Here is a 23,833-nt window from a genome sequence, read left to right as displayed (position 1 = left end):
GGTAGAAAACTAGAAATATGTACAGATTCTTTTTCATTCGTTTGTTTAATTAAAATTAAAAAAAAGCAGCTTTTGGAGCCAATGTTCCAGACTAGAGTAAGAATCTGCCCTGGGCAGCCTCCTGGTGCGGGCAGCATAAGGACGTGTGTCAAGGAGCAGCCCTGCATCTGTCGCTCCCTCGGGAGGAGCTCAAAGGCATCAAAGAGCTGAGGAGTTTGGACTCCAGAGGGTGACACGAGAGAAGGATCACCGGTGGATTCACACAGCAGCGCTATGACCCTTGCCAGGATGATCTCTTCCAAACAAGAGGACAAGTCTGAAACCGAGTGTTGGATCTTCTAGAAAGGAAAGAATGGAGTACGCGGGTGGAACACACCCAACTGCTGCTCGGGGGCCGAAGCAAGCGAACCCCACGCTTAATTGTCGTCCGTAGAAGATCCCACCACGAAAACAAAAATAACTTGTACGTAGGTAACTAGAACATTCTTCTATTCTGCTGTTGAACAATGTGATAAAGAGAGGAGTCTTGTGCTGAACGGCCAATTCAGCCTTAAAAAAGGTCAGAAGATGATGAGGAAGAAGAAAGAGGGCAAAGTCTTAAAGAAGGTCCGAGGAAGAAGAAGGAATAAGAAGAGGACTACTGATCAGAACTGAAAAATACAGCAAGCACATGGACTCAGGTGCCCTTGGCAAGGCCAAGCGTGGCTCTTGGGTCATCTAGTGAAACAGAAGGTTATTGAGTTGCCTCTACATAAAGACTGAGAATTTAGGCGCAAAGGGTGGCTATGAAGTTTGTGTTTGACAGCACTCGCTTCAAGTATTTACTGAGCTGGGTGTTGAGAAACTGCAGCCGTCTTGTTCGCATACATAGTCATTGCAGCTGGCTGTATGTATAGCAGATGGAAGGCAGCTTCTGCAACTGGTTATTAAGAAAAAGAATGGTCTTTAACAATATAATTTGCCCCATCTGGGGGACTCATGATTAACAGTACATAAGTGATCATATATACCTCAAGGAACTGAGTTTTAAAAAAATATTACAGTACCAATGATTTTTTTTTTTGTATCTACAACTATACAGCATTTTCAAGCAGTATGGAAATTTAATGTAATAATTATGATTTATTAATTTACATAAAAATACTTTTTACAGTTAAAGAATAAATCTTAAATGGTAAAAAAAATAAGATTAAGAAGCTCCAGCTATTGAGAGTCATGGGAGTTTGTCTGCTCTTCAATAACTTGTTTTACTATTTCCGCCAGTTTTAGTCGATCCACTTTATCTGTGAATCCTCTGCCTGAAAAGAGAAAAGTAGTCAGCTGGGCACGAGGAGGAAAGCCATCATGGCTGGAGTCACAAAACAACGCTTCACACAGAAACACAGGACCACATTTGCAAGAGAACCAGAACGAGTTATGATCTATACTTCCATTGAAAAAAAAAAAAAAAACACAAAACCAACAATTGAGCATTTAAAAAACCTAAATCCAAACCTACCAAACAAAAAACAGAACGAGGGAAGAGGCACAGCCAAGCCCTCGTGAACCTGGCTGATGCCCCTGGTCCCCGTACATCCATCAGCATCTGCTCCTGCGGGCTGCCACCTCTGCCACCCTGTTTTGTGAAGGAGCCATCTGAACAGCCTCAAGGCTGCTGCCCTACTTTCATCCCGGTTCCCCTTCAAACTGAGCAGAAGAGGTGTTGTGCTGACAGAGAGGAGGGCACCAGCCTCCAGCAGAAAGAAGGTAACAAACAGCTGGAAGGAAACCGGCTCAAGACAGCTAAAGCGGTTTCTAAAGCGCTGATCGACCTGTGCTGAGATGTTCTTCCGTGACTCGGTGCCTTTTAAAACTCGACCCCGAACCTCAAATAGAAATTTTAAAGCAGAACTTTCAACCTCATTTCTAGAACACCCATGCCAGCAGCCGGGCTAAAACAGTGTCAAAACCTAAATCAGTTTGCCACCAATTAAAGAAATTTGGCTTTATTTCCATACAAGAAGGTCACTGCTTCCCCTCTCTCAGCCGGCATTAGCACCATTCTCCATGGAAGAGAAAGAGTTCCTCACCGTTCCAGCTGAAGCTCTGAAGAGTGTCTCGCAGCAACTTACACTCTCGGTTATACTTCCACGCCTCCTGCATGACTTCATTCAGCTTCTCATCTTCATTCTCTCCTATTTACGAGAACAAAGATAAAGAGCAAGTTTGTCATTCTGCCTCGCAGCAACATTCAGAGCTTCAGTAAACGGTACATGCAGTTATTCCTCCTCCCCTCACGCAAACCAGGAAACCTGCTTGGAAGCAGACGCTCCTCAAAAGTTACTTTAACAGCTCTGTATGTCACTGCTGACACTAATATTACACACGCATCAAAATTACAGTCCACAGACAACGCTTTCCTCTTGAGGCTGACTAGGACGACCGGAGTTTTGTCTATCCTTCCTCACTACTGACACGGGCTGATCTCGAGGCACAGTCAAAAGTCAGTGTCTCGCACGTTTAGGAATGTAACTTTCTTAAAAGTGGCAACCTTTACCAGCCTGTGGTAGAATGCACTGAGCAATCACATCTCTCAGCTTTTCCAGAGCCACGTTGGAATCGTTACTTCCGTTCTCAGGGTCGTGGATATAAACACCATCTTTTGGCTTAGTGCTGCAAAAGAACAAGGAGGAAATCATTACAATTTGAACGCAACCGAAGTCCCTCAGCAGAACTGCATCGGTATAACGCTCTCTTTGGCTCTCTGGAAAGCTGGGACTGCGAGCTAGATTTAGTGTGAATTAGAACAATGTCCTGCGTTAAACACGAAGAAAAATAAATATCCCTTAAAATTAATTCAAGTAAGGGTAATCCTAAAATGCATTATCCTATTTTTCAGATAGGTAACTCCAGCAAAGAGAGAGAGATCACCTGACTTTTTCAGTAAATAATTGTCAGGATCAGAAAAAAAAAAATTGGAATTCTTTCTCCCCATTTGCCCTACCTTACTCCACATGTGACCCATCTTTTCCTAACAGACCTGTTCCGCTACCTGTATAATATAACACCACTATCTAATCTCCTTCCTGCCTTATCTCTCCTTATTTTGGAAGGCACAACAGATTACGCAAGTATTACTTGACTCCAACTCAGCATGAAGAGTGTGTCAACCAAGTCAGAAATGCAGGAGCACGGTTACAATCAAATGAATTTGTACCATGCTTAAAGTCCCTCTCCACGCATCAGGGCTGCCTACGCTTCGACCTTTCAGAAACAGCTTTAGAGAGTTACCCCAGTAATTTCCTTTTGCGCAGGATCGGGTTGTTGACAGAGTGAAGGGGTTTGAGACTGACTTTGAGGTCTTGGATTCTCATGTTCGCAAGCTGTTCTGCGTGAGCCTGTTGTATCCCCGCAACCATTGCCTGGAATGAAGAGAGTTACGCTTGATAGGTTTTAATTAGCTTCTTTGTAAACTATAGAACAATATACGGACAATGTTAGCCATGGACAAAAAAAAAAAAGTACCAAAATCCTATTTATTTCAGAGATGTGTAACAAAAAAATCAGGTTGGCATTACGCACAACATGATTAGAAATACAGGCATTGACTGTGGATCGATACAACCGACCACACAAGGACTGAATAGGACAAAGGATCGCCTCTACCATGTGAAAGAAAGTGCTCAAACCATCCCAGAGCTATCCAGCTCTCCTATGCAACGTTCCCAATAAAATAAAACGTTGTTTAGACCTTGTCCATCATCAGCTGGGCAGAGGGCAGGATGTTATCAAGTGCCTCGGTGGAGTTGAGCCAGGGATGGTCCAGCACACCTTCAATGGTCAGCCGTTCCTCCGGTTTGACCTTCAGCAGCCTGGGAGAGGGATCAATCAGTCCATTAGGAGGTCTTTGTGGATTTCCAACGCGCTGCTCGGTCTGGGATCAGAGCGCTTGGCAATCTCTAAGCATTAGAGGGGCCAAAAAAGAAACTCCTCCTAACACGTAAAACACTAAGCTGACCCAAAGGCAGCCTGACTTTCTACCAGCTTCACTGACCCTTGCTGCAGTGATGGTTTAACGCTCAGCTCAAATTCAGCAACTCAGTGTAAAAGAAAGGCGCTGAAGGTCATTTTAGTAATACCTGTGTTCTGCTAAACTCTACATTCACCTCCTCCCAGATGGGAAATTATCTCCCAGATGGATCAGAAATGATGCAGACTGACACTCTCTGGAAATGCACATCTAAAGCTCATCCCCATAATAGTTTAAACTCAGATGGGGACTCTGGGCATGGTGAAGTAAGGCAAAGTTTCCAAGTTGGAAACCTGTTTGCTGAATTAACTGCTTTCACCATGCAACTCCTTAGCTTCTCTCCCCCTGCAAAAGCCTCGAGTAATGGACGCCCAAAATAAGAAGGAACTTTATTCTGAGAGATCTGAAAACTCCATGGAATTCAATTTTACTAGAATGAAACCTGGAAAGAGATTTTGCAGATAAACTCATGTTCTCAGGATAACCACGACTGTTTTAATAAAGAAGTAAAACTTCACACAGAGTACTGACAAGTTATCCCAAGAGTCTAAATTAGAAACGGAATGACTCGATGAGTCCGGCACACTTTCTCAGGCAATACCCTACATCAGCTTCCTGGCTGCAAAGCAGAATTGTTTAATGTACCAAGAAAGTGGAAATAACTTTTACAAAATGTCAGCAGGACCACGGGCTAGCTCATAAATTTCACTTGCAAGGCCGTGCTGCCAAACAGGTAAGTTCGGTTTTGATACAAAACCCCAGATGCATGCATTCCTTTTCCGTAGGTTTTCAAAGTCCTAACCTATCATCAAGCACTCCAGCTCATAAAGCTGGAGGTCAGAAAGCAGCTCGACATGCCTGAAAGGAAGCAGCTGCTTGAATGCAAAATATGACCTCCAGAATAGCAGTCTACAGAAATAAAATGTCAACTTATCCAGAATTCTATAAAGTCTAAGTGTGTTCCTGCACCATAAATACAGATTCAGGCTCGCTGGCTGGAAGAGACAAGCAGGAAGGGGAGTCCTGATAACATTAACGAGAGAATTTAGTGAACTGAATCCAAGTAACAACATTCCGTGAGCTGAGTTTCATGGCCATTTTAAAAGACAATGAAACCTTTTGACTGTGAAGCTTCTGAGTGAGAATAATGAGTTGACCTCAGTATAAGCGGAAGTTTCGCTGCAACATAATCTGCAATTTATTTGGTGAAAGGTTGTGGGCTCTCCTGCACTGCTACGAACAGGTCCCAGCACCCTTTCCAAACAATGTTAAGTCCTTGGAGATTTTACAGTATGTCAGAGGAGACAGCGACAGTCTGAGATTACTTAACCGATTGATTTTTGTCTATTTGTGCTGCTTTTCTCCTTCCAGTTGCTCCGGTGACACATCTAACGGCAGTAAGTCCCTCTCACATTTTAAAACAAATAAGTGAGGTCAAGCCCTAATCAGTGCCACGTTCTCGCTTTCAAACAGGACCATGGGATCACAGTCTTCGAAACATTTGCAACTGAGAGACGTGTACCGTGTGAAAAACAGTTTCCATTAGCATTTGGAATAAAATACCAATGCAAAACCTTATCTCACTGTCTGACACCTCGTGACAGATCCTCACCTCCCTTTCCGTGCCTCTCTTGACCCCTTTTAGACTGTTTATTATGTGCACGGGGTTTTAAGGGACAGATCTACCACATCCTATCGTGCCATCTAAATACCCCCCAATTTTAACGGGAGTGTAAACGTTGTCATAGGAGATATGTGCGTAGAGAGCGCTTGTGGATGTGGCAGCCAGTTGTCTACACTGTTGTGCAGCAAGGTAGCGTACCCGTTCCCCTCAAAGGCTAAAGGCACAACGCGCTCTAGCAACTGCAGAGACAGAAGACATCAAAAATTGAACACAAAAGTCAGGGAGGAAAAAAAGAGAGAGGGAAAGAAAAATATTTACCAGACTCCATTTGTGCTGAATACGATAGAAATTTTTTTCCGCTGTATGTGCTGCAGACAATTCCCCCCGCCTTTGGAAAAATAAGCCCTTTGTGATAACGCACTTTCAAGCGATTTTTCAATTTCTTAATATAAGCGAAGAGCAATACAACATTTTCCTCAGCTGACTCACTTTCGCACAATGTCTTTCGCCATTTCTGAGATCTGGCTCCACTCTTCCTCTGGAAATTCAAAACTTCCTGTCATGATCTTTTTCCGCATGTCCTTTGGAATTGTCCGACTATGGTGTTTGGAGTAAAACGGAGGGTATCCACACAGCATCACGTAAATAATGACACCCAGGGACCACAAGTCACAGCTCTGAAAGCAAGGAAAGGATCACTTTGGGGCGCAATTTGTAGCAAGCAGTGGTGTAGCTATGTTAAAAGTTCGACGCGATTCCCTGAGAAAACAGAAACGCAGCTCAGCCTTCTCCTAAAGGTCCATCTGAGGACCTTCGTGGATAAATATGGCAAATATGTAAGCACAAGACAACTCTATGCTGCCAAGCTAAACTCCTTCCAGTACCCAAAAGCAGCTTGTTTACAGAAAGCGCTCCTGCGACTCTGTGCTACGCGACGGTAAATTGGATGGAGACGGGCAGTGCGTCAGAGGCGTGAGCAAGCTGCGCATTTATTACGTCTCTCAGGCTACTCGAACCCTTGTCTCTCAATATCAGGACATAAACCAGAATACAGTCGTTTTTTAGAATGTGAGACTGAAAAAAGAAACACCGTCAAACAAATGCGCTAGCAGAGGTACTTCATCAGCGAGGTCTGTAATGAAAACCGCACATCCCGAAAGCCACGGAGATGAAGAAGCTTCAGAAAGGCAGGAGCAGTATTTCAGGGCTGCTCGCGCTGAGCTCCCTCCTGCTCTCCCACCCCAGCCCGCAGGTCCCCCCCCCGGCCCTTGCACTAGCGTTACCGCTTGTGCGATGCGGAAAAAGTTCCTTTAGGAGATGGACCCAGCCAAAAACCAGCTCAGTGAAGAAGCTGAAAGCCAGATCTATTCCCCATCCGGATCTCGGTGCATTCATGCAACACAGATGCTACTCAGAAGAAGGGAAGAGGACCGTTACAGCCTAGACTTCAATTCAACCTTCTGTTGGACCACATCCTTGAGGATACAGCTCTGTTATCACCTGGTTACGGTGCGGTGCAGGGCTTGGGCTGGTAGGACTCGCTCTGACTCTGGCAATCCATTCCCAATATTTCTTTTGTGCCAACACTGGCATTTGTAAAGCTAATCAGTTATTTTTACTGGCTTGGTTTCCAGCCCTATCACTCCTCCAGGTGACTCCCAAAGGTTTATGCCAGCACAAGGATGGACAGGAACACACAGCCAAGGGTAAGCAGAAGCCTGAAGTCCAGCCAGATTCAGGTGAGTGTGGAAAGACACACAAGGGCAGATTTGGGGAACTGGGGAGGTTCTGCGATCACTTTACACAGACAGAAGTCTGCACGGCTGCCAAACTGAAGCAACCTCAGCACCATCCTGTCTGCCCCAGGCTGCGTATTCCACCGCCTAGTCTGGGACAGCAGCGGCGTTCCTGAAGCCGCACAGACAAACTCAGCAAAGAGAGAATCCCTGACCCCAATTACTGGTTTTGGACTGGATAAACACCGACCCAGGAAGGGGCCCGTCAAAGGCGAGACTGTTTCCTTCTGCAGGGCATACGCTTAGATCAGCTCATACTGACCATTAAACCATACCCTTGGTTTTTGGCTTCTACAAAAGATGTGGATGCTGATAACAAAAGAAACCCCAAGGATTTACCCCGCGTACGTATGCTTTTCAGCAAGTCATTTAAGACAATTTCAGATGGTTCTGGAAGTCTAAATTTCTATTTAGGTACCTAAATTCTCATAACTTTTCCAGTGACCAGAGACAATTTCTATTGAAATCAATGGTACTTTAGGCATGTAAGTAGGAAACAGGGGTCTAAATTCTTTGTGGATATGGTTCCCAGATTCTGTTTCCCAAGAGTCAACCCCCTCCAGCCATGACATACACACTTATAGTTGATCCAATACGCCCACAGCTTAATAAAAATACTCAGGGAATCAAAAATGTGTTTTTTTCCTCTAATTTAAATCTGGGCTGCTGATCATGAAGGTGGATCACAGGCATTTCCATGCAGGCTCTGAACTGCTGTGGAAGGACAGCGTACCTGGGAGTTTATCACAGGCTATTTCAGGGAACCAGGCGTATGCCAGATGCTGCTTTTGCAGTGAGTCACACTTGGCAAGGTAAGGATGAGGCTGCTTCTTTCAGCAGCCTCTCCAGTTAGTACCACCATGACTGAAAGCGGTTCAGAGCGACCCAACGGTTCTTTAAATGCAACATGAAAAGAGCATCACTCTATCACACTGAAAATCCCAGATGAAGGCAGCTCAACCTTGTCGGTACGTGAGTTAACTCCAGCTGGTATCTGTTTTCAAGATTCTTCCATCCTGTACAAGAATATGGCCCATATTTTGCTTCAGTTGCCACGGCCAGGGCTCTTTGGTTCATTAAAAGAACATAACAGTAGTCAAACTGTTACCAATACGAACAACCGCTGAGCACGAGCAACCACTCCTAGCTGTCTCTGGAACTGCATCTACCCTCTGACAACAAAAGAGAGGGAAGTCCGTTGGAGAGGACTGTTACTGGAGAGTAAATCTGCTTCCATCCATAGAAGTGGAGTTCTTGAGCATTGTGAGACTTTCAAAATTTAGGAAAAATGACTGTCCCTGTGACTGGGGTTCACCTGAGAGAAGGCAGAAGAAACTCTGCGTTGCAAAGGCGATCGGCACCTGTCTGAGAACTCTTTTTATAACAAGTATATTTCAATTTTATAACAAGATATATTTCAATCATCAAGCTGTTTCTTCAGGATGGAGAAGAGATAATCATGACTCTGAAGAAGGCAGATTCATGATTAGAAAAACCCATGTGGACTAATTCAGTGAAAGTTATCTCTGCCCGCCTTTGCTTTAGCTCTCTCTATAAGGCTTCTAAAAGATGACACTATATGTGAAACTACCCCCTCCAGCAGGCGGTGGGTTAAACCACCATCCTTGAAGCTGGAATCAGTGTAGATACTCTGCCTTGCAATCAGAAACCCGCTAAGTTTAATCAACATCGCCAAAGAAAAACACTTAGTGGTTCAACCACTGCTAAGCCGGCAGGAGACAGCGATAACGATATGCAGGAAAATGTTTTGGAATGATCAAAAAGGATGACGACCTTTCAGGACGCTTTCTGTCATAACTTTGCCCAGACTCTAGCAGTGGTTGTTATTGCCAATGGGTACTGCTACCGCCAACGCAATACACTACAGGTCATTTTGCAGAAGACCCCCGACACAGACAAGGTACCACCACAGCCGCCTGAACTACACAGCCTAAACGGTGCTTTGCATATCCAAAAACTCCGGCTGACAGCAGAAAAGAGGATCCCTTTGAACCAGCCTCTTGCGGAGGTGAAAGAACTTCCCACATGGGCACGCTCCAGCAGAATCATTCCACTCTCTCCAAAATTTAGTGCTCCTGTTAACAGTGTTTGTTGTATTTTTCCTTTAATTAGAGGACTATCAATTAGGCTTGGACCAAGTCCGCATTTCGTTATTCGCTCCATCAGAAAGAATGCAGAGCCAGCAGCACCTTTTGGTATGTCACTTCTACACCAAGAAAGACAGCGACCTGCCCAGATCCTTATCTTCTGGTTTGCCAGTTCAACCCAATGAAACCTGGTCTGAACCCAATACATTTTAAGGGAGAAGTACCACTATATATCTGATATTTGTGAGAAATACAGCCCCAAAGACTTCCTTACAGCTGAAAATACACATGTACACAAAACAGCAAGCAACGTGACATTTCCCTGCTGCTCCCTGCAGATCTTGCTTTTGACCCAGTGTCAGATATTTGGCTAGTTAGATGTATTCCTGTCACAGAGATCAGCACAACTTCATTGCTCCTGGCCATAAGTGCAGAATTTCAAGGCAATAAAGTTTATTGCCTTAGGCGATAAACTGTGTCTATAGATTGCTTCTACAGCAGATGCATCGAGGGGTGGAGAAGACACTGCGCGTTAAAGATATCAACTTGTGGACTGTTTCATAGCTTACCTTGTTATAAGTGTAAGGTGTTGGAGAGGTGGGGATAATACCAGATTTTTCTTTCTGATGTCGTCTTTGTGCCTCCAATACCTGTTGACACGACAGGGAGGGGGAGGAAAAAAAAAAAAAGAAAAAAAAGGAAATACACCTCATTTACAGGCACCACAAACAGCAATGCCTATGCCAAACACGCCTGATGCTCTTCCATTCAGTGGACTTATTCCAGACTTTGCCAAACTCAAACTGTTCTTCCTAAGAGTGGAATTTTCTACATGGGGGAAAATCTCAGCTAAACCATTTTCCCGCTTTGGATGAAACCCCCCGTTTTGCCCGAATTAAATCAAAAGGTCACACCTCTTTTGTTAAGAAACTCTCATACTTCTATGGTTTGGAACTAGAACTTAAAACGCATTTGGAGGGTAACCCTAGCTCCAGAGCCTCCCCCGCAAGAAAATCAAATCAAATTTATCCCTCACTGATCAAATCTGTGTTTCTGGGTTTTTAGAAAAATCTCACTTTAAATAAATCTCAGGAAAAGCTTTTTACAGGTTTGGCAGTTCAGTTGTTTCAAAAATCCTTGTCTGTAATGCACATGGCCCTTCACGAGCAGGCTCCAGTTAAGGAGGCATTTTCAGGGCACTCAACTGTGGCTGTACGGTCTGATCTCTGCAATTTCTCTTTCTAGTCATTAAAGGCTGCCGACATGCCCAGTACTGCAATTAAATATCTATCTGCAGTTTTCCTTTAATTTTCTTCAGGACTCCAACACAAAGCACAAAAGAGAGTGGGGAAAGCAGCACTACAAAACCCAGCCTGTCCGTAACTATAGATTATGTCTTAATCGTACTGCCAAGGTGAACGGTCACCCTCCAACACCGCCCTCCTTCACAGCAATCGCCTTTACAGAACTTTATTGTTCCAGCATAGTCCTTTTTAACGTAACCTTGAATGAGCCTGAGCTGGAAGAAGGATTGCAAAGCAGGAACTTTTCCAAGCCAACCGCTTTAATACAGTTAAAGGCCAATTATTAAAGTCCCGGAGTCATCTCGCCGGTGGGAGTCAGGCCTGGGAGAGTCAGGAGGTATCGGCAATAAGTCAGTGCGATGAATGCAATCTGGGAAATTTGCCTGATGATCTCCTGCCACAGATCACTGCGGCACTCTATTTTGAAAGGTGGCTACTATACAATTACTCAGGATTCCTGCACCCAGAAGCCCTTAATAGGGCAGCAAAGGCTTTTAAAATGATGTGGTTATGAAGGCACAGGCAATAAAGATCGTTATTCCCCTTTAGCCTAGAACTGTAATCATTCATTACCTGAGGTGCTACGTAATACGGAGTGAACTGTGGTGTCATCAAGTCACCTTGGTCTACTTTGGCAAATCCAAAGTCACACAATTTAACAGGTGCATCCTAAAACGAGGAGAAGAGGTTTCATTACAAAATCTCGTCATATCAGGCTTTCTAACACATCCTTCTTGCCTTGTACTCATCTTACCTTTGCCACACGTATTCCTCTTTTGTATTTATACCCTTACCGTTCCACAAAGCCGCTAAAAGATCCTAAGGTGACCTTTGAAACAATCATTTTTGTTTTCCTGGGTGTTCTGCGTCAAAAGCAGCCCCCCCCTCTAAGCTTTGGAAAGCACTGAGCACGTTGTAGGGAGGTCACTGCATATGCAGGGTGGTTATGAGCAGGAGAAGAAACAGGCAAGTGCTTTGGATATGTCAGTCAAAGAACCTGTACTGAATGTTAAAACATCCTGATGACCCATGGGGAGGAAATGGGGCAGGATTCTATGTTGAGCTGGAGAACCTGACCCATATTTAACAGCAGCAACATGGACAGCCTGTACTCCAAGGAGGTCAGAGTGTGGAAAAGCACGAAGCCAAAAAAAGGTCATTAAATTTTGTCACCAAAACATTGCACTAATGTCATTTTACAACTATTCTGAAAATCATCATTGGACCATTTTACAGAATTCCGCAGTAAACAAAGAATACCAAGTCTTCATCTTACCAGAGAGTTATCCTTGAAGAGGAGATTCTCAGGCTTGAGGTCTCTATGTGCAATGTTTAGTGAGTGGCAATGCTGCAAAGCCAAAGCTATCTGAAAAAGGGCACAATAAATCAACTACAATTACAGAGCTCCTCCTTCAGCCGGGACAGTCATATTAGCTTTAAAGAGGACACTGCCAACATAGCTTAGACCCCAAACATTTTCCATCCACTTGGGTACAATTCCGAGTTAAGAGACGCCACTCCACACCGCACAAGAGTGCGGCAAAGCGACGACCGGGAAACGAAACCCGCCGAGCTCTTCAGTTTGCTTTTCACTCGAGGCAAACAGAAAATAAAAGCTAAGTGGTGCTGGGCTTCCCAACCATTTCAGTTTGACTAACTTGGGGCATTATCAAAGTCTCCAGAGGTGAAACAGATCATGACAGTGTCCTTTTATATGCTGTGCTATTCCTACAAGGTCACTAAACTTGCTTGCACGCACTCCAGCAATTGCATTTCGTTTTGCAGTTGACAGTGAGTTCTTGCTTCAAGATTTCAGTGAGTATTTTATTGCATTTGTTACTGACTTAAGAGTCAACATTCAGGCAGTTTTATTCTTTAATTCTTGGCCGTACTGTCTGCAACTTACTGGTTTCATCTGCTATTACACAGAAATGCGTTATTTGATTCTTTCCAAGACAGCTTCTTACACTGCTGTGGTTTAGAAACCCGTAACCCGGTCATGAAAGCTCAAGAGACTGTACGTTCGAAAGTGCAATTCATTTAAAGAAAACCAAAGCTAAAAACCAGCGTTACTGAAACAGTAAGGCAAAGCCACACGACCCTTATTTGAAAGTATTCCTGTTGGCTTCTGTAGGATCCTACCCAAACCCTGCCCTGGGTGAAGCACTGAGTCCTTACAAGATGCAAATTACTGGGACAAGAGAACTTCAGTGTTAACTTAGCTCAAACAAATACAAACACACTCCCAGATAAAACGAGGTAGCTTTGTGACAAGGTTTTAACCATTCCTGGGTACAAGGAACTAAGCCCCTCAGCTCAAGACAGTGATGAAGAACCACCAGACGGAAGAGTAAGACTTTAGCATTGCTTTCAAAGTTCATCTGTATAAACATTAAAGGAAAGAATTACTTGGGACACGAATAACCTAAGTGTACACGAAGTCAGAATTCAATTCAAAGTTTTGTCTTTGGTATAGTTTCAAAAGACTTTCCTAACATGTTAATCCTGGAGACTGCCTTGCGTTGGCAAAATCAAATGGCCCAAAGGACACGAAAACAAACTGTCAAGAACAATTCTGTACTTCCACCTAATTTCTTTCCTGGATGAAGCCAAAAAGGCAATGACACAATCACCATTTCATTCGACACAAGTCAAAGCACAAGACAGATAATGAAGATTAAATGATTTGGCGCTCTTTGCCTCAGTAGCAAACAGTGCCTCCCCAGCTTCAGGGGAAGCATGCGATCAGGATGCAAGTGATCAGGATACGGGTAAATTCATAAAATCATGTCAATCTACAACAAATGCTGTAACATCTTGTCTCGTGTTTTCTTTCCTTTGTTCACTGCAGTGATGACTGGTGTGAGCAGGACATTGACTGATTAACTATCTCCAACATAGCCTCTCACCTACAGTTCATACATCTTTTGTTTGGAATGCCAACATAACCTCTGCAAGAAGCAAACGAAGGCAACTCCGGCCCTTGGCTTCATGCCGTGGTGCCAATTCCCATGCAGAAGAGCTCAGCCATTTTGACAGCGAGATCCTTCTGGGTTGTGGTTCCTTAACAGGAACCTGCTGGTCCCGTGCTGAGGCACCCTAGAAAGACTATCACAACATACAGCAATATTCTCTTTCCTTCAACCTTCCCATTAATCCAAGCTTTTTGACTGGGCACCACAAGTCATCCAACAGCTGAAAAGTGAAAGGGAACAAGTCGACCCCAGAACTGAGAGGAACGGGCACTGGGGATCCCCGCGCTGAATCCCATGGAGGCCCTTCTGCTTCATCACCCTGCCTGCTCTAGCAGGATATGAGCTAGTCACACCTGACGCAACTGCTAAGCAACAAAGAGCCTGATGGACACCAAAACCTCCAGTGATAAATACTGTGAAGGCTCTAAAACACAACGTTCCAGACTGAGCTGGCTAGAGAAACGGAGAGGGAAAAATGACATCAGAACAAACAGCACAGAAAACACACGCTATAGCAGTACATTCCTCTGGTTTATCTTCCACCGCAGGCAGGACTTTCATAAAACCAAACACAGAACCCAACTTGAAAACCACTGGCCCAGAACACGTGTACATGATTGTCTGCTACCCCAGCCAAGAGGCGAGAGAAACGCCAAGTCTGTGTCACAGCCAAGAGCGAGTCTCAAACTGGAGCTCAGGAGCCACGCGTGGTCTGGTGAGAGCCCGGGGACCGTTGGAGGTAACGCTTTTAGAACACAACAGTGAGGGATACAGCAGGAAGATTGTGCAAGAAGAGAGCTCTCTCTGGTGAAGCGTTCTGTAGACCAGGTTAGGAAAACCATCGCTAAGGACAGCAGAGACACCAGGGCCCCAACCCAGAAGAACTAGCCCACACCTTCAAATTCTTTGCTTCTATTAAAAAACTTCGGCATTGTCAGGTTATAACAAAGCAGGCAATGATCATTGGATCAGAACGGAGGATTATTTTAGCTTCCTTTTTTCCCACCCCCAAACCCCAAGAAATTGTTAAATACTTTAGCCATTGTCATTCACGGATTTGCTTATACATGGGTGTTAACTTGCCTGCTTTGTTACTTGGCTTGCTTGCTTCTCAGTAAAGTGCCGGTGCTGGCTGATTCTGTGAAATAGCTCTCCCCCTTCCATCATCTCCATTACAATTAGGAGCCGAGCCCTGTTCAAAAGCATTTCATTTTGTTATATTAAAAATAATCAAAAAATAACAGAATTGCTAAGCTAATAATGCATACTTCACATCTACTGACGCGGGCCAGGAGAGAGACATACACTTGCATCTCCTACAGTTGTTCTAGCTATTTCGGTCCCATAATTTTGCCTTTAAGCACGTCAGCTGCGGGATTTTCTGGCTCCCAGCACAATCTGACTCACTGATTGTCAGCCAGGAATCTACAGTTTGCTCTCCGCGTTGGGCTCCCCCATCCAACTGGAACAAACGCCACGGACATGTCTACATGGATGCATTCAGACAGATAACGTGCAAGCTCCAACCACGCTTCCCATCGGCGAGCCAGTTTGGACCCGGAAGCCGTTTAGACACATCCATGTATAACTCTGCCCTCAAAGAATAATACAGCAGGTAGAGTCTTGCGTTAAACAGGCTAAACAGCTTCCAGGCTGGAGCTGGCTTAGAGCACAGCGTACACCGGTCTGCACCCATCCTTGCAGACGTGCGCTCTGCCTAGGGGCTAACGATGTTCATGGAAAGCCAGAAGCAGAAGGCTGAGGAATTCTCTTTAATGCTTTTGAGTCTGGATACCCTACTGTACCTCATTATTTTAATTTATGGTTTTATTGACAAAATTATGAAGGACAACGAATAGGAAGCGTGGACCGCTAGATCCTCAAGAAACTAACTTCTAGTTCTTCTTGCCACACAGCAAGATCAGATACATCAGAGACTAAGACAGGTCTCAGCTCTGATTTTTTTTTTTTTCCCCTCAACTAATATCCAATTAGAAGACAAAGTTTTTATCCCAAGCGATATTAATGCATGAAAAATAATAAGTCTGCTTCATGTTTTGCTGTGTTCATTTTAAGCAGGACAATGTATTGAGAGCTTACAGGGCAGAACCTGGAATATTTTAGAAACAATTCTCTCCTTTTTTTTTTTTTTTTTTTTAATGAAGACTGGCACTCTGAGCTTCCCAGTGGCTCACAGGCATCACCATCATGTAAAACGATCTCAATTCTCCGTAGCAACAAAAGTCGCAGCTCCAATCCTGCTTTAACAGTGCTTTGAAAGCAGAAGGAGCCTCAAAGGTTACAATTCAATTCAAGCTGACAAAGCAATATCAAAGCAGGACGGTAACTAGAAGGTAATATACTCTCTCTGACAACACAGGTATCACAGACCGAACCAATGAAAAACCTAAGAAATGAAGATGTATTCAAGACCAATAGTGAAGGACGCAAATTCATTTAAATATGCAAAGGTCTGGGCATTGACAGCGTAAAAATCAAGTGTTGCTTAGTCTGAAGTATAAATACCATCTCTGGAACACCCTATAAATATTTATTTTGGTCAAACTGTGATTAAAAAAAAAAAAAAAAAAAGCAAATTCCACTATACCTTGGCCTAAACATGGAAAGCAAACTGTGGGAATGAATCACCCTATGTAATCTTACCTTGGGCTGGATTCATGTGGGAACTGCACACTGTTAGCATAAACTTCAATAATTTGAACAATATTTGGATGTGTTGCACACATCATGTGCAGACGTACCTTGAAGAGAAGGGAAGAAACGTTACTGTACACAGTGACATACACCTGAGCGGTTCTGCTCCTCCCTCTGCCCCCAAGACTACGGCACACACGAGCTCGTGCGCTGCCAGCAGTGCTCAGCACCAGTCACGGGAAATTTTAATTATTCAAAAAAATAAGAAATGCCTACAAGCGTTTATATGAGCGACCAACAGCCATATTGTCCCTACTTGGACCAAGTGGGACAAAAAGATCATACATTCCCGACCTACTTGTTACAGACCATGGAATCAAACCCAGCACAGTTCCAGAGAAAGCCCAATCTTTGATTTCTTTGGGTTTTTAAAATAAATGTAAAGCTAGAACTAGCTTTAAAGTAGCAATAGAGATACGATCGAAACTGAACATTCATGAATCAAACTTGAAATTCCATAATTCAGCTCCTTTTATAGCCTCAAGGTCAAGGTTTCACGTGTTGTGAATGCTAATCTCCCCGTCAACTTTCTGAACGCAGGGAGCAAAGGAACTTGCCCCAGTTTAAAGCTACCTGGACTGTTAAATCACGTCAAGGCTTGAGGCTCTTTGTAAACAGATATTCTTTTTTTTTTTTTTTTTGTCCCCTGGAAATTTTAAATGAGAAGTTGCTCAGTAACAAGAAATGGAAGTTGCCTAAACCTTGAGGACAATTAACGCTTCTTTCCCTTTCCTGACTGCCCATCATCTTCCGCGGACTGACAGTTTGGTACCCCGGCACACTCCTGCCACCCCCACTAAGTCACAAATGGTATCGGCAAGTTTATTTAATTTCTCGGACACAGACAAACCCGTACCATTTAGAGTGCAACTTGAAGCATTCTTGGCAATTATTAGCGAAATCCAAGAGTGAGATGTATGGAAACAAAATCAGTTCTAAACCATTCACGTTACATTACATGGGACACGGGGAGAACTCTGGCTTTAAAATGCAGCTCTATAAATTACACTTGTTCACATACAGCGAACACCTCCAGCAAACTCAGAGTTAGAAAGACCCTCTGTTTCACCCACCACCTCATCCTCTAGGAACCCAGCACAGCAAGGCTAGAGGATGAAACCTGACAGATCTTGCACAGCAAGACCTGCAGAACACTTTTTTTTTCTTTCCTTTTTCTTTTTTTTTAAAAAAAAAAACAAACATTGCAACAATTCACCAAAAGGGGCAAAGACTTTGCGGTGTGTCAGAAGGCAGACAGTATAAACAGGAACTATACCTCATTTCTAGCTTTTGGACGATCAAGAAGAATTTTCAGTGCAAAGCGTTCTTGAGAGGATTTTTTCACGCAGACTCTAGTGTTACAGCAATAAAATTATTCAGTCAGCAAGAATGTTAAAGAGACACTTCAAGCAATCCATCTGTAGTTATGAGGAATGCCCGCAATCTGGAATATACAGGGCACCTGTCACCACGTCCCAGCTTGAAAGCCTCAGTTTTCAGCCTTCCACAACAATCTAATACGTTAGGCAGAAAGACCTAGCGGAAAGTTGTATTTTCAGCAACGCAAAAAAAAAAAAAAGTACTTCAGGGCAACGGGTTACTGCAGACAAGCAGAATGCACTCTACACATTCAGCCTGAAGAGATACTTCTGATGAAAAAACCCAAACCACACAGTGGCAGCCTGAGTATCTCCAGCAGAAGGTGTAGTCTGCAATAAATAAAGCGTTTCTGAATGGAAAGCCTTGTTTTAGCAAGGCCACCAACTGTGCCCCACACGTGGGGTTTTTTTTCCTCTCTTTCCCCCATTTAACATTAACAATTGAACTGCGTCAGAGGGAAGGACCCACATATTAACAGGCAGCTAAAAGAATAAAAAACAAAGGGATATTTAAATAAAGATCAGAGGCAACGCAGCAACAGAAAATGAATGAGGAGAAACAATTGCCTGGACAGGAAGATAAATGGCGGCAAAAGACAATCGCCCTGTCGAGCGCCCAGAAACACAGAGGCGCAGACGTTTGTTTTCCAGCGCTTGTGCAAATTCCCGCTCCCAAAAGGGAGAGTTCTAGTTGAAAAGGCAACGCATATTTTGCTTTTCAGAAAGAGTCCAGTTCCTGCGGGGGTTAGAAATTCACGATGGGCAAGTCTGGTATGAGATGCAGAGCTCGTGGCACTCTCGGCTTTGGCCTCACATGATGATGTGAAAAAATAGCTGGTAAAAATAGCTAACGGCCGCACCGTGCTGATGCCCCAAGCGATGATACCGTAGACGGGAGCAGCGACCTTTGCACCGTACTGACACCAGTATCAAAAGGACAAAGGTGTCTGGGTAGAATTTTCTGCTGCCGCTGTTTCACAACCGCCTCCTGATCCTGCTTTGCTTCGGGAACGAGACAGGACAAGGCAGAGAGGCGAGGAGAGTTTTTACTTCAAATATATCCCATAAAAGACAATAACTCGCTCGCACATCAGCTACGACCCGCATGGAGTACAGAGACATTTTTTTGTTTATAAAGACAGTCTTGCACATATCACATCACAATTAAAACACATACTCACTTCTCCACAGCTAATGAAACGGGCTGAGATTACATACAAATCCGCAGGTGTATTGCCTTACCTAACAGGACCACTGATCCCAGCTCCCAGCTTCTGAGTCCAGTTAATGTTGTACTCCTCTAAAATGGAGGTCTCCTATCCAAGAAGAAGCAGGGGGAGGGGAAAGAGAGTGAAAAAAAGTTAATTACTACATCCTTTCCAAAAAAAGCCCCAAACCAAACCAGCTCAGCAGACCTGATTTGCAAGATACCCGAGCAGAGAAAGAGCACTTTTGCTTCACCTCGGAAAATTAAACGTAAATAGAAATGCTCACATAATAATATATCTCAGTTTAAAATTATTTCTGTGCAGCTGAGACGGCTCACCCTGGCATTTTGAAACAGGATTATTGAGAACAGTAAATGGGATCTTGCACCTTTAACGCAGAAAGCGTATCACGGGCATTTTTCCCCCCCTGACTCTTTAAGTCCAGCTTCCTACCTATAAACGATCAATCACAACTGAACACACAAAGGCCAAATCTCAGCAACAGTATGCATGTTTTGGTCATACAGTACAATGATTTTGCTGCTTTCTTTGGGTTTTCAAACCTTTGGAACCATTATACTGTAAATTAAACCCTGCACGACCAGTTTTAGCTTGTCTGATAACGAACCAGGCTCCTGTTTATAATCCTTTTGTCCAAATCCATATAAACAGGGTTTGGTTGTGTTATGACACAGCTCGGGTGCTATCATGCTTAAACATGTCACGAGGCGGGAGGTAAACGTAGCTTCAGCGCGCAGCATCTTGATGAACGCCGCGGCCACGTGCTGTTACAGAGATGGCGAGCAGAGCCGAACGGTGGGAACGGTGCGTGCAAACACGAGTCGAAAGCAACACACGCCGTAAAATTCTGCCTTTGTTCTTTCAGGAACATTGCTACCTACGTTCAGGATCGCCTTTCAAAATGCCACGCGTTCCGGTAAACCGTGAGAAAAGGAGGTGGTAAGAAAAGCTAGCGCCGGAGAAGCAGGTAAAATACTTCCCAACACACCGCAAATAAATGGGAAAGGCCACCGCTTGCAAAGCGACTTTATTCTGATCAGATTTTCCCCTTCTGTTAACCTCAATTCGAAACATGCAGCATTTTAGGAATCCCTCATGCTACAAACTATGAGAAAAGGGAGAGCAGTCGTGCTCTCAGCCAAGGCATGGCAAAGGGCAGTCCCTAACCTGGGACCGCCGGCTCCGGCTACAATAGTTGTGGATTAACGCTATTGCCGGGCTGGAGCCAGACCTCAAGCCACAGGGATCGAAAACAAAGCAAGAGAGGAAAGCTGATATTTAAGGGATTAGAGAGTGCAAAAGACAGATAGGAAAGGAAAAAGTGCCTTTTAACGCAGTCTGGAGTGGGTATGACATACGTCACACATGCCTAGCGTGAAAGGTGTAAAAAGTTAAAAGTCAACTGGAGGTTTTATGAAGGGTTTCAAAAGAAAGGGGAAGAAAAGCACAGCGGACCACACAGTTTGTTGTTTTCACGTAGAAGGACAAAGAAACTTTCTTCTCAATTCAGCTAACATAAATTTGACTTGTGAGAAGCGTATTAGGGAAAACCTAATTTAATCCTAATACTCAGGTACAGAGAATTGAAGGCATCGTAGGTGGAATGCAAACGCAATTTTAGAAGAGGACTGATGAGCAGAGGAAGGGTTTCTCTGAACTGGGGAGTACCTCCTCAGCACACGCTTTCAGGATCACGCTCAGTGTTTACATTTTGAAGAAAGTCAAACCACTGAACTGGAGAAGCAAACGCCAAAGTACTCTGGAGCGGCATCGTGATTACATGATAATAATTATTCGTCTTTTTTTTTTTTTTTTTTTATAGAGCTTTGAAGTCTGCTGCTCCTGTTCCAAAACCAAAGAAGGGTCTGCCTGGCCCAAGACTCACCTAACCCCTTCAACTGCACAGGTTGGTCTAAAAAGAGATACTGCCTCCACATATGAGACCAGTCTTGGCTAAACAGTTTCTGCTGCCTCGTGCCACTTCTGCGATGGCACAGAGACTACTCGCTTCATTCCAGCTGGATAAGCGGAATTGAGAGGCTGAATAGGAATTGGAAAGCCTGTGATCCGTGAATCAAATGAAGTGAGAATAAGATCTTACAGTTCGCAACTCCTGAAGGACAAGTTCAACAACTACAAGTAAGTCCATTTTTAATACAAATTAATTACCTCTTTCATCGTCTGCATATTTGCCATTGTCTTAAATAAAAAAAGCCAAGATTATTCTTTTCTGCATTTTTATTTGGATGCCAATGTTCGTTCCAAAGCAGCTTTACAACTTAGAAGTAAAAGTGAATAATCGTCATCAAGAAACACTATTTATCTTTGAAACACAGTATTTGAAAACATTGATGTCCATCAATGTACCAAATTGCTTACATCTCCTACTTACATCTCCTCCAAATCTAGCACTAAGACTACGTAGCTGCAAATCAACAGGAGTTTCTAACATTCAACCACCATGAAATATTTAAAATGTAGAGATATAAAGGTGCCCTCTGAAAATATCAAAATCTATTTCAACTGGTAAGCCTAAATGCCTTGCCTCTTCATTTAGATTAATGTACTGTGGACGCAGGCAGCAGAGGGTTCGGTATCCTGTACTTAGCTCCACATCTGGAGAATAAAATGCCTTCCAGTAGCGCTGCCGCACAGCACTGAACTTGTAGACTGGCTGACGGGTCAGCTGGAATTAATCTGCTGCGGCTGGGAACAGAGGAGGCAGAAGAGTGCCGGAGAGAGCGCTTTCCGAAAAAATCTGCAGTGGTGCAATTTCTTACAGGAAACCTTTTTTTGCTCCTACTCTTAAAGGAACTTTAAACTTCTGATCGCTCCTTACATTAATTTCCAGAGGGCGAAGGGAAACATATTCTGAAAATGTATTCAATTACTAAAATCTGAAATGGATTAAATGACAAAAAAAAGTTTCACACAAACTGGAAGAGTTGAGTTCAATAGCACAATTCGCTTTCAGCGAGCTCAGGGTACCTAAAACAATGGTTCGAGCATCCTTCGATGCACAGTCACCAGACTGGGACGCTAACAGCCTGCAACACGGGGCTCTGAGATTTCTCCTAGCTTGATCTCCAGCAAGCTGCTTTCAGGGAGGGTTACGCATGCATTGGGACTGCTCGGGGGAAAGCTCGGGCGCTTCCCTTTTCACTGAATACCAACGGGAAAAGGTTTGAAATATGGTACTTTAAGAATAACGCCTACTCACTACAGTCAATTAAAAGTATAGAGACTGCTGCTTGGACAAACTCCACAGATTCAACAAGTGAAACGCCAACAACCAGTGCTACGCCACCTCCACCGCTCCAACAGGCAGCCTTTCAACTCTGGCCAGTTTGCCTTCAACAGCAATCACTATCTTCAATCACAGACCTTACACCTGCAGACGCAGGTGAAAACCAATCAAACTTGAACAATAACCAAGTATTTGAGAAGCAGAGAAATCAGCAGAGTATCTAAAAGCACTAGATTATGTTTCAGATTCAGACAATGCCTATCACCTAACAGATTTGCCCAGAATCTCTTCTGGGTCAGAACCCCTCCGAACTGAGCAGGGCAGGAGGCAGATACGGGACTGTTCCTACACTTACACAACTGCTTCGGCTTTCTTTTGTTTTACTTTTAATCCCCAAGAGCTCTGATGTAGATCTTTAGCTTCACATGAAATACCACAGAAATACTTGAAAAAAACCTTCTTTTTGAAAGCCTTCTGGAGACCTACTTCACCTGCAATGTGCCAAGAATGATAATGAAACAGGAAGAGACCATATACAATTTCAATACTTGATCTCGCAGTTTAGGTACAATCTGGGTTGTCTGAACACAGTGCTCAGACTTCCTTCTACTGTGGGCTTTTTTAGTTCAAAAGGGAAGACACACATATTTTACATCAATCCAGATTTCAACAACACAAGACTGTGTTGCTGCTTCTCTTGCATTGATTTTTGCCCCCGATGAGCTTTGTAAAGACAAATCCCACTGTGGCTGATAGCAGGGCTAAAAAAAAGGTGGCAAACATACAGGGTCTTTTTACCTACATCCTTAAGATACTCATTCATCTTGTTAAAATAAGCATTTATGAAGGCATCCAGAATCTGTGACAGTGAATGCTTTGCACAAGGTAAAGAGCCTGCAGAGACTCCTTAAAACGTTGTTTTATTATCACTTTATCTCAAAAGGGTTTCCCCAGCGTCTTCGGGAAAGGTCACAGGAACTCACTGGGAAGCACTAAGCTCCCACACTGATTCTGGCTGTCAAAAAAAAAAAAAAAAAAAAAAAAAGAAATCCTGAATCTGTTCAGCTCCTCAACCACCACTCGAAACACAAACATCCCACACGCCAGATTTGTTTTCATGACAGCATCCGAACAGGAACTCGGAGATGGACTGAGGCGACAGCATCGCCTCCGTGGTCAGGGACCGCTGCAAGGCAGAGACCCCATCTCCTGGCCACCCCGATTCTGCTCCCCATGGTCTCAGCATCTCAACACCGATCCCCCGAGGCCGGATCCCGTAGAAGCCGCCTGTCTGCAGCCCCTATTTCCCTGCCCGCTGTCTGGTGCTCCACACCGGAGCCCGAGGGCAACCGGGTCCCGGTGGAGGGGCAGCGAGGGGCAGACCCGCAGCTGTAAAAGAAAGGGGGACCGGGCCCCGACGGGCCCCAGGGCCCTGCCCGGGCTGCCT

At 44.1% G+C, this 23,833-nt stretch overlaps 1 protein-coding gene across 2 annotated transcripts in view; it reads right to left on the bottom strand.

Annotated features, from left to right (window-relative positions):
- Nucleotides 1–1,106: 1,106 nt before the first annotated feature.
- The window catches only part of MAPKAPK5 (mitogen-activated protein kinase-activated protein kinase 5), a 24,017-nt gene continuing 1,290 nt past the window's right edge, over nucleotides 1,107–23,833 (bottom strand). The window contains exons 2-14 of one of the 2 annotated variants that reach the window (XM_009880305.1): nucleotides 19,153–19,223; nucleotides 17,808–17,883; nucleotides 16,481–16,578; nucleotides 14,900–15,008; nucleotides 12,118–12,207; nucleotides 11,415–11,510; nucleotides 10,107–10,187; nucleotides 6,123–6,310; nucleotides 3,731–3,851; nucleotides 3,271–3,401; nucleotides 2,537–2,652; nucleotides 2,070–2,174; nucleotides 1,107–1,298 (exon numbers count right to left, since the gene is read on the bottom strand). In XM_009880305.1, coding sequence (XP_009878607.1) covers nucleotides 1,204–1,298; nucleotides 2,070–2,174; nucleotides 2,537–2,652; nucleotides 3,271–3,401; nucleotides 3,731–3,851; nucleotides 6,123–6,310; nucleotides 10,107–10,187; nucleotides 11,415–11,510; nucleotides 12,118–12,207; nucleotides 14,900–15,008; nucleotides 16,481–16,566 — 1,218 coding nt within the window. In that variant the 5' untranslated portion in view covers nucleotides 16,567–16,578; nucleotides 17,808–17,883; nucleotides 19,153–19,223 and the 3' untranslated portion in view covers nucleotides 1,107–1,203. Of the gene's footprint in view, nucleotides 1,299–2,069; nucleotides 2,175–2,530; nucleotides 2,653–3,270; nucleotides 3,402–3,730; nucleotides 3,852–6,122; nucleotides 6,311–10,106; nucleotides 10,188–11,414; nucleotides 11,511–12,117; nucleotides 12,208–14,899; nucleotides 15,009–16,480; nucleotides 16,579–17,807; nucleotides 17,884–19,152; nucleotides 19,224–23,833 lie in introns of both variants that reach the window. The other variant, XM_009880304.1, reaches the window with a different exon arrangement.

Source organism: Charadrius vociferus, unplaced genomic scaffold, assembly GCF_000708025.1.
Source record: "Charadrius vociferus isolate BGI_N301 unplaced genomic scaffold, ASM70802v2 scaffold332, whole genome shotgun sequence".
Lineage (NCBI taxonomy): Eukaryota > Metazoa > Chordata > Aves > Charadriiformes > Charadriidae > Charadrius > Charadrius vociferus.
This window is presented reverse-complemented; position numbering and strand designations above follow the sequence as displayed.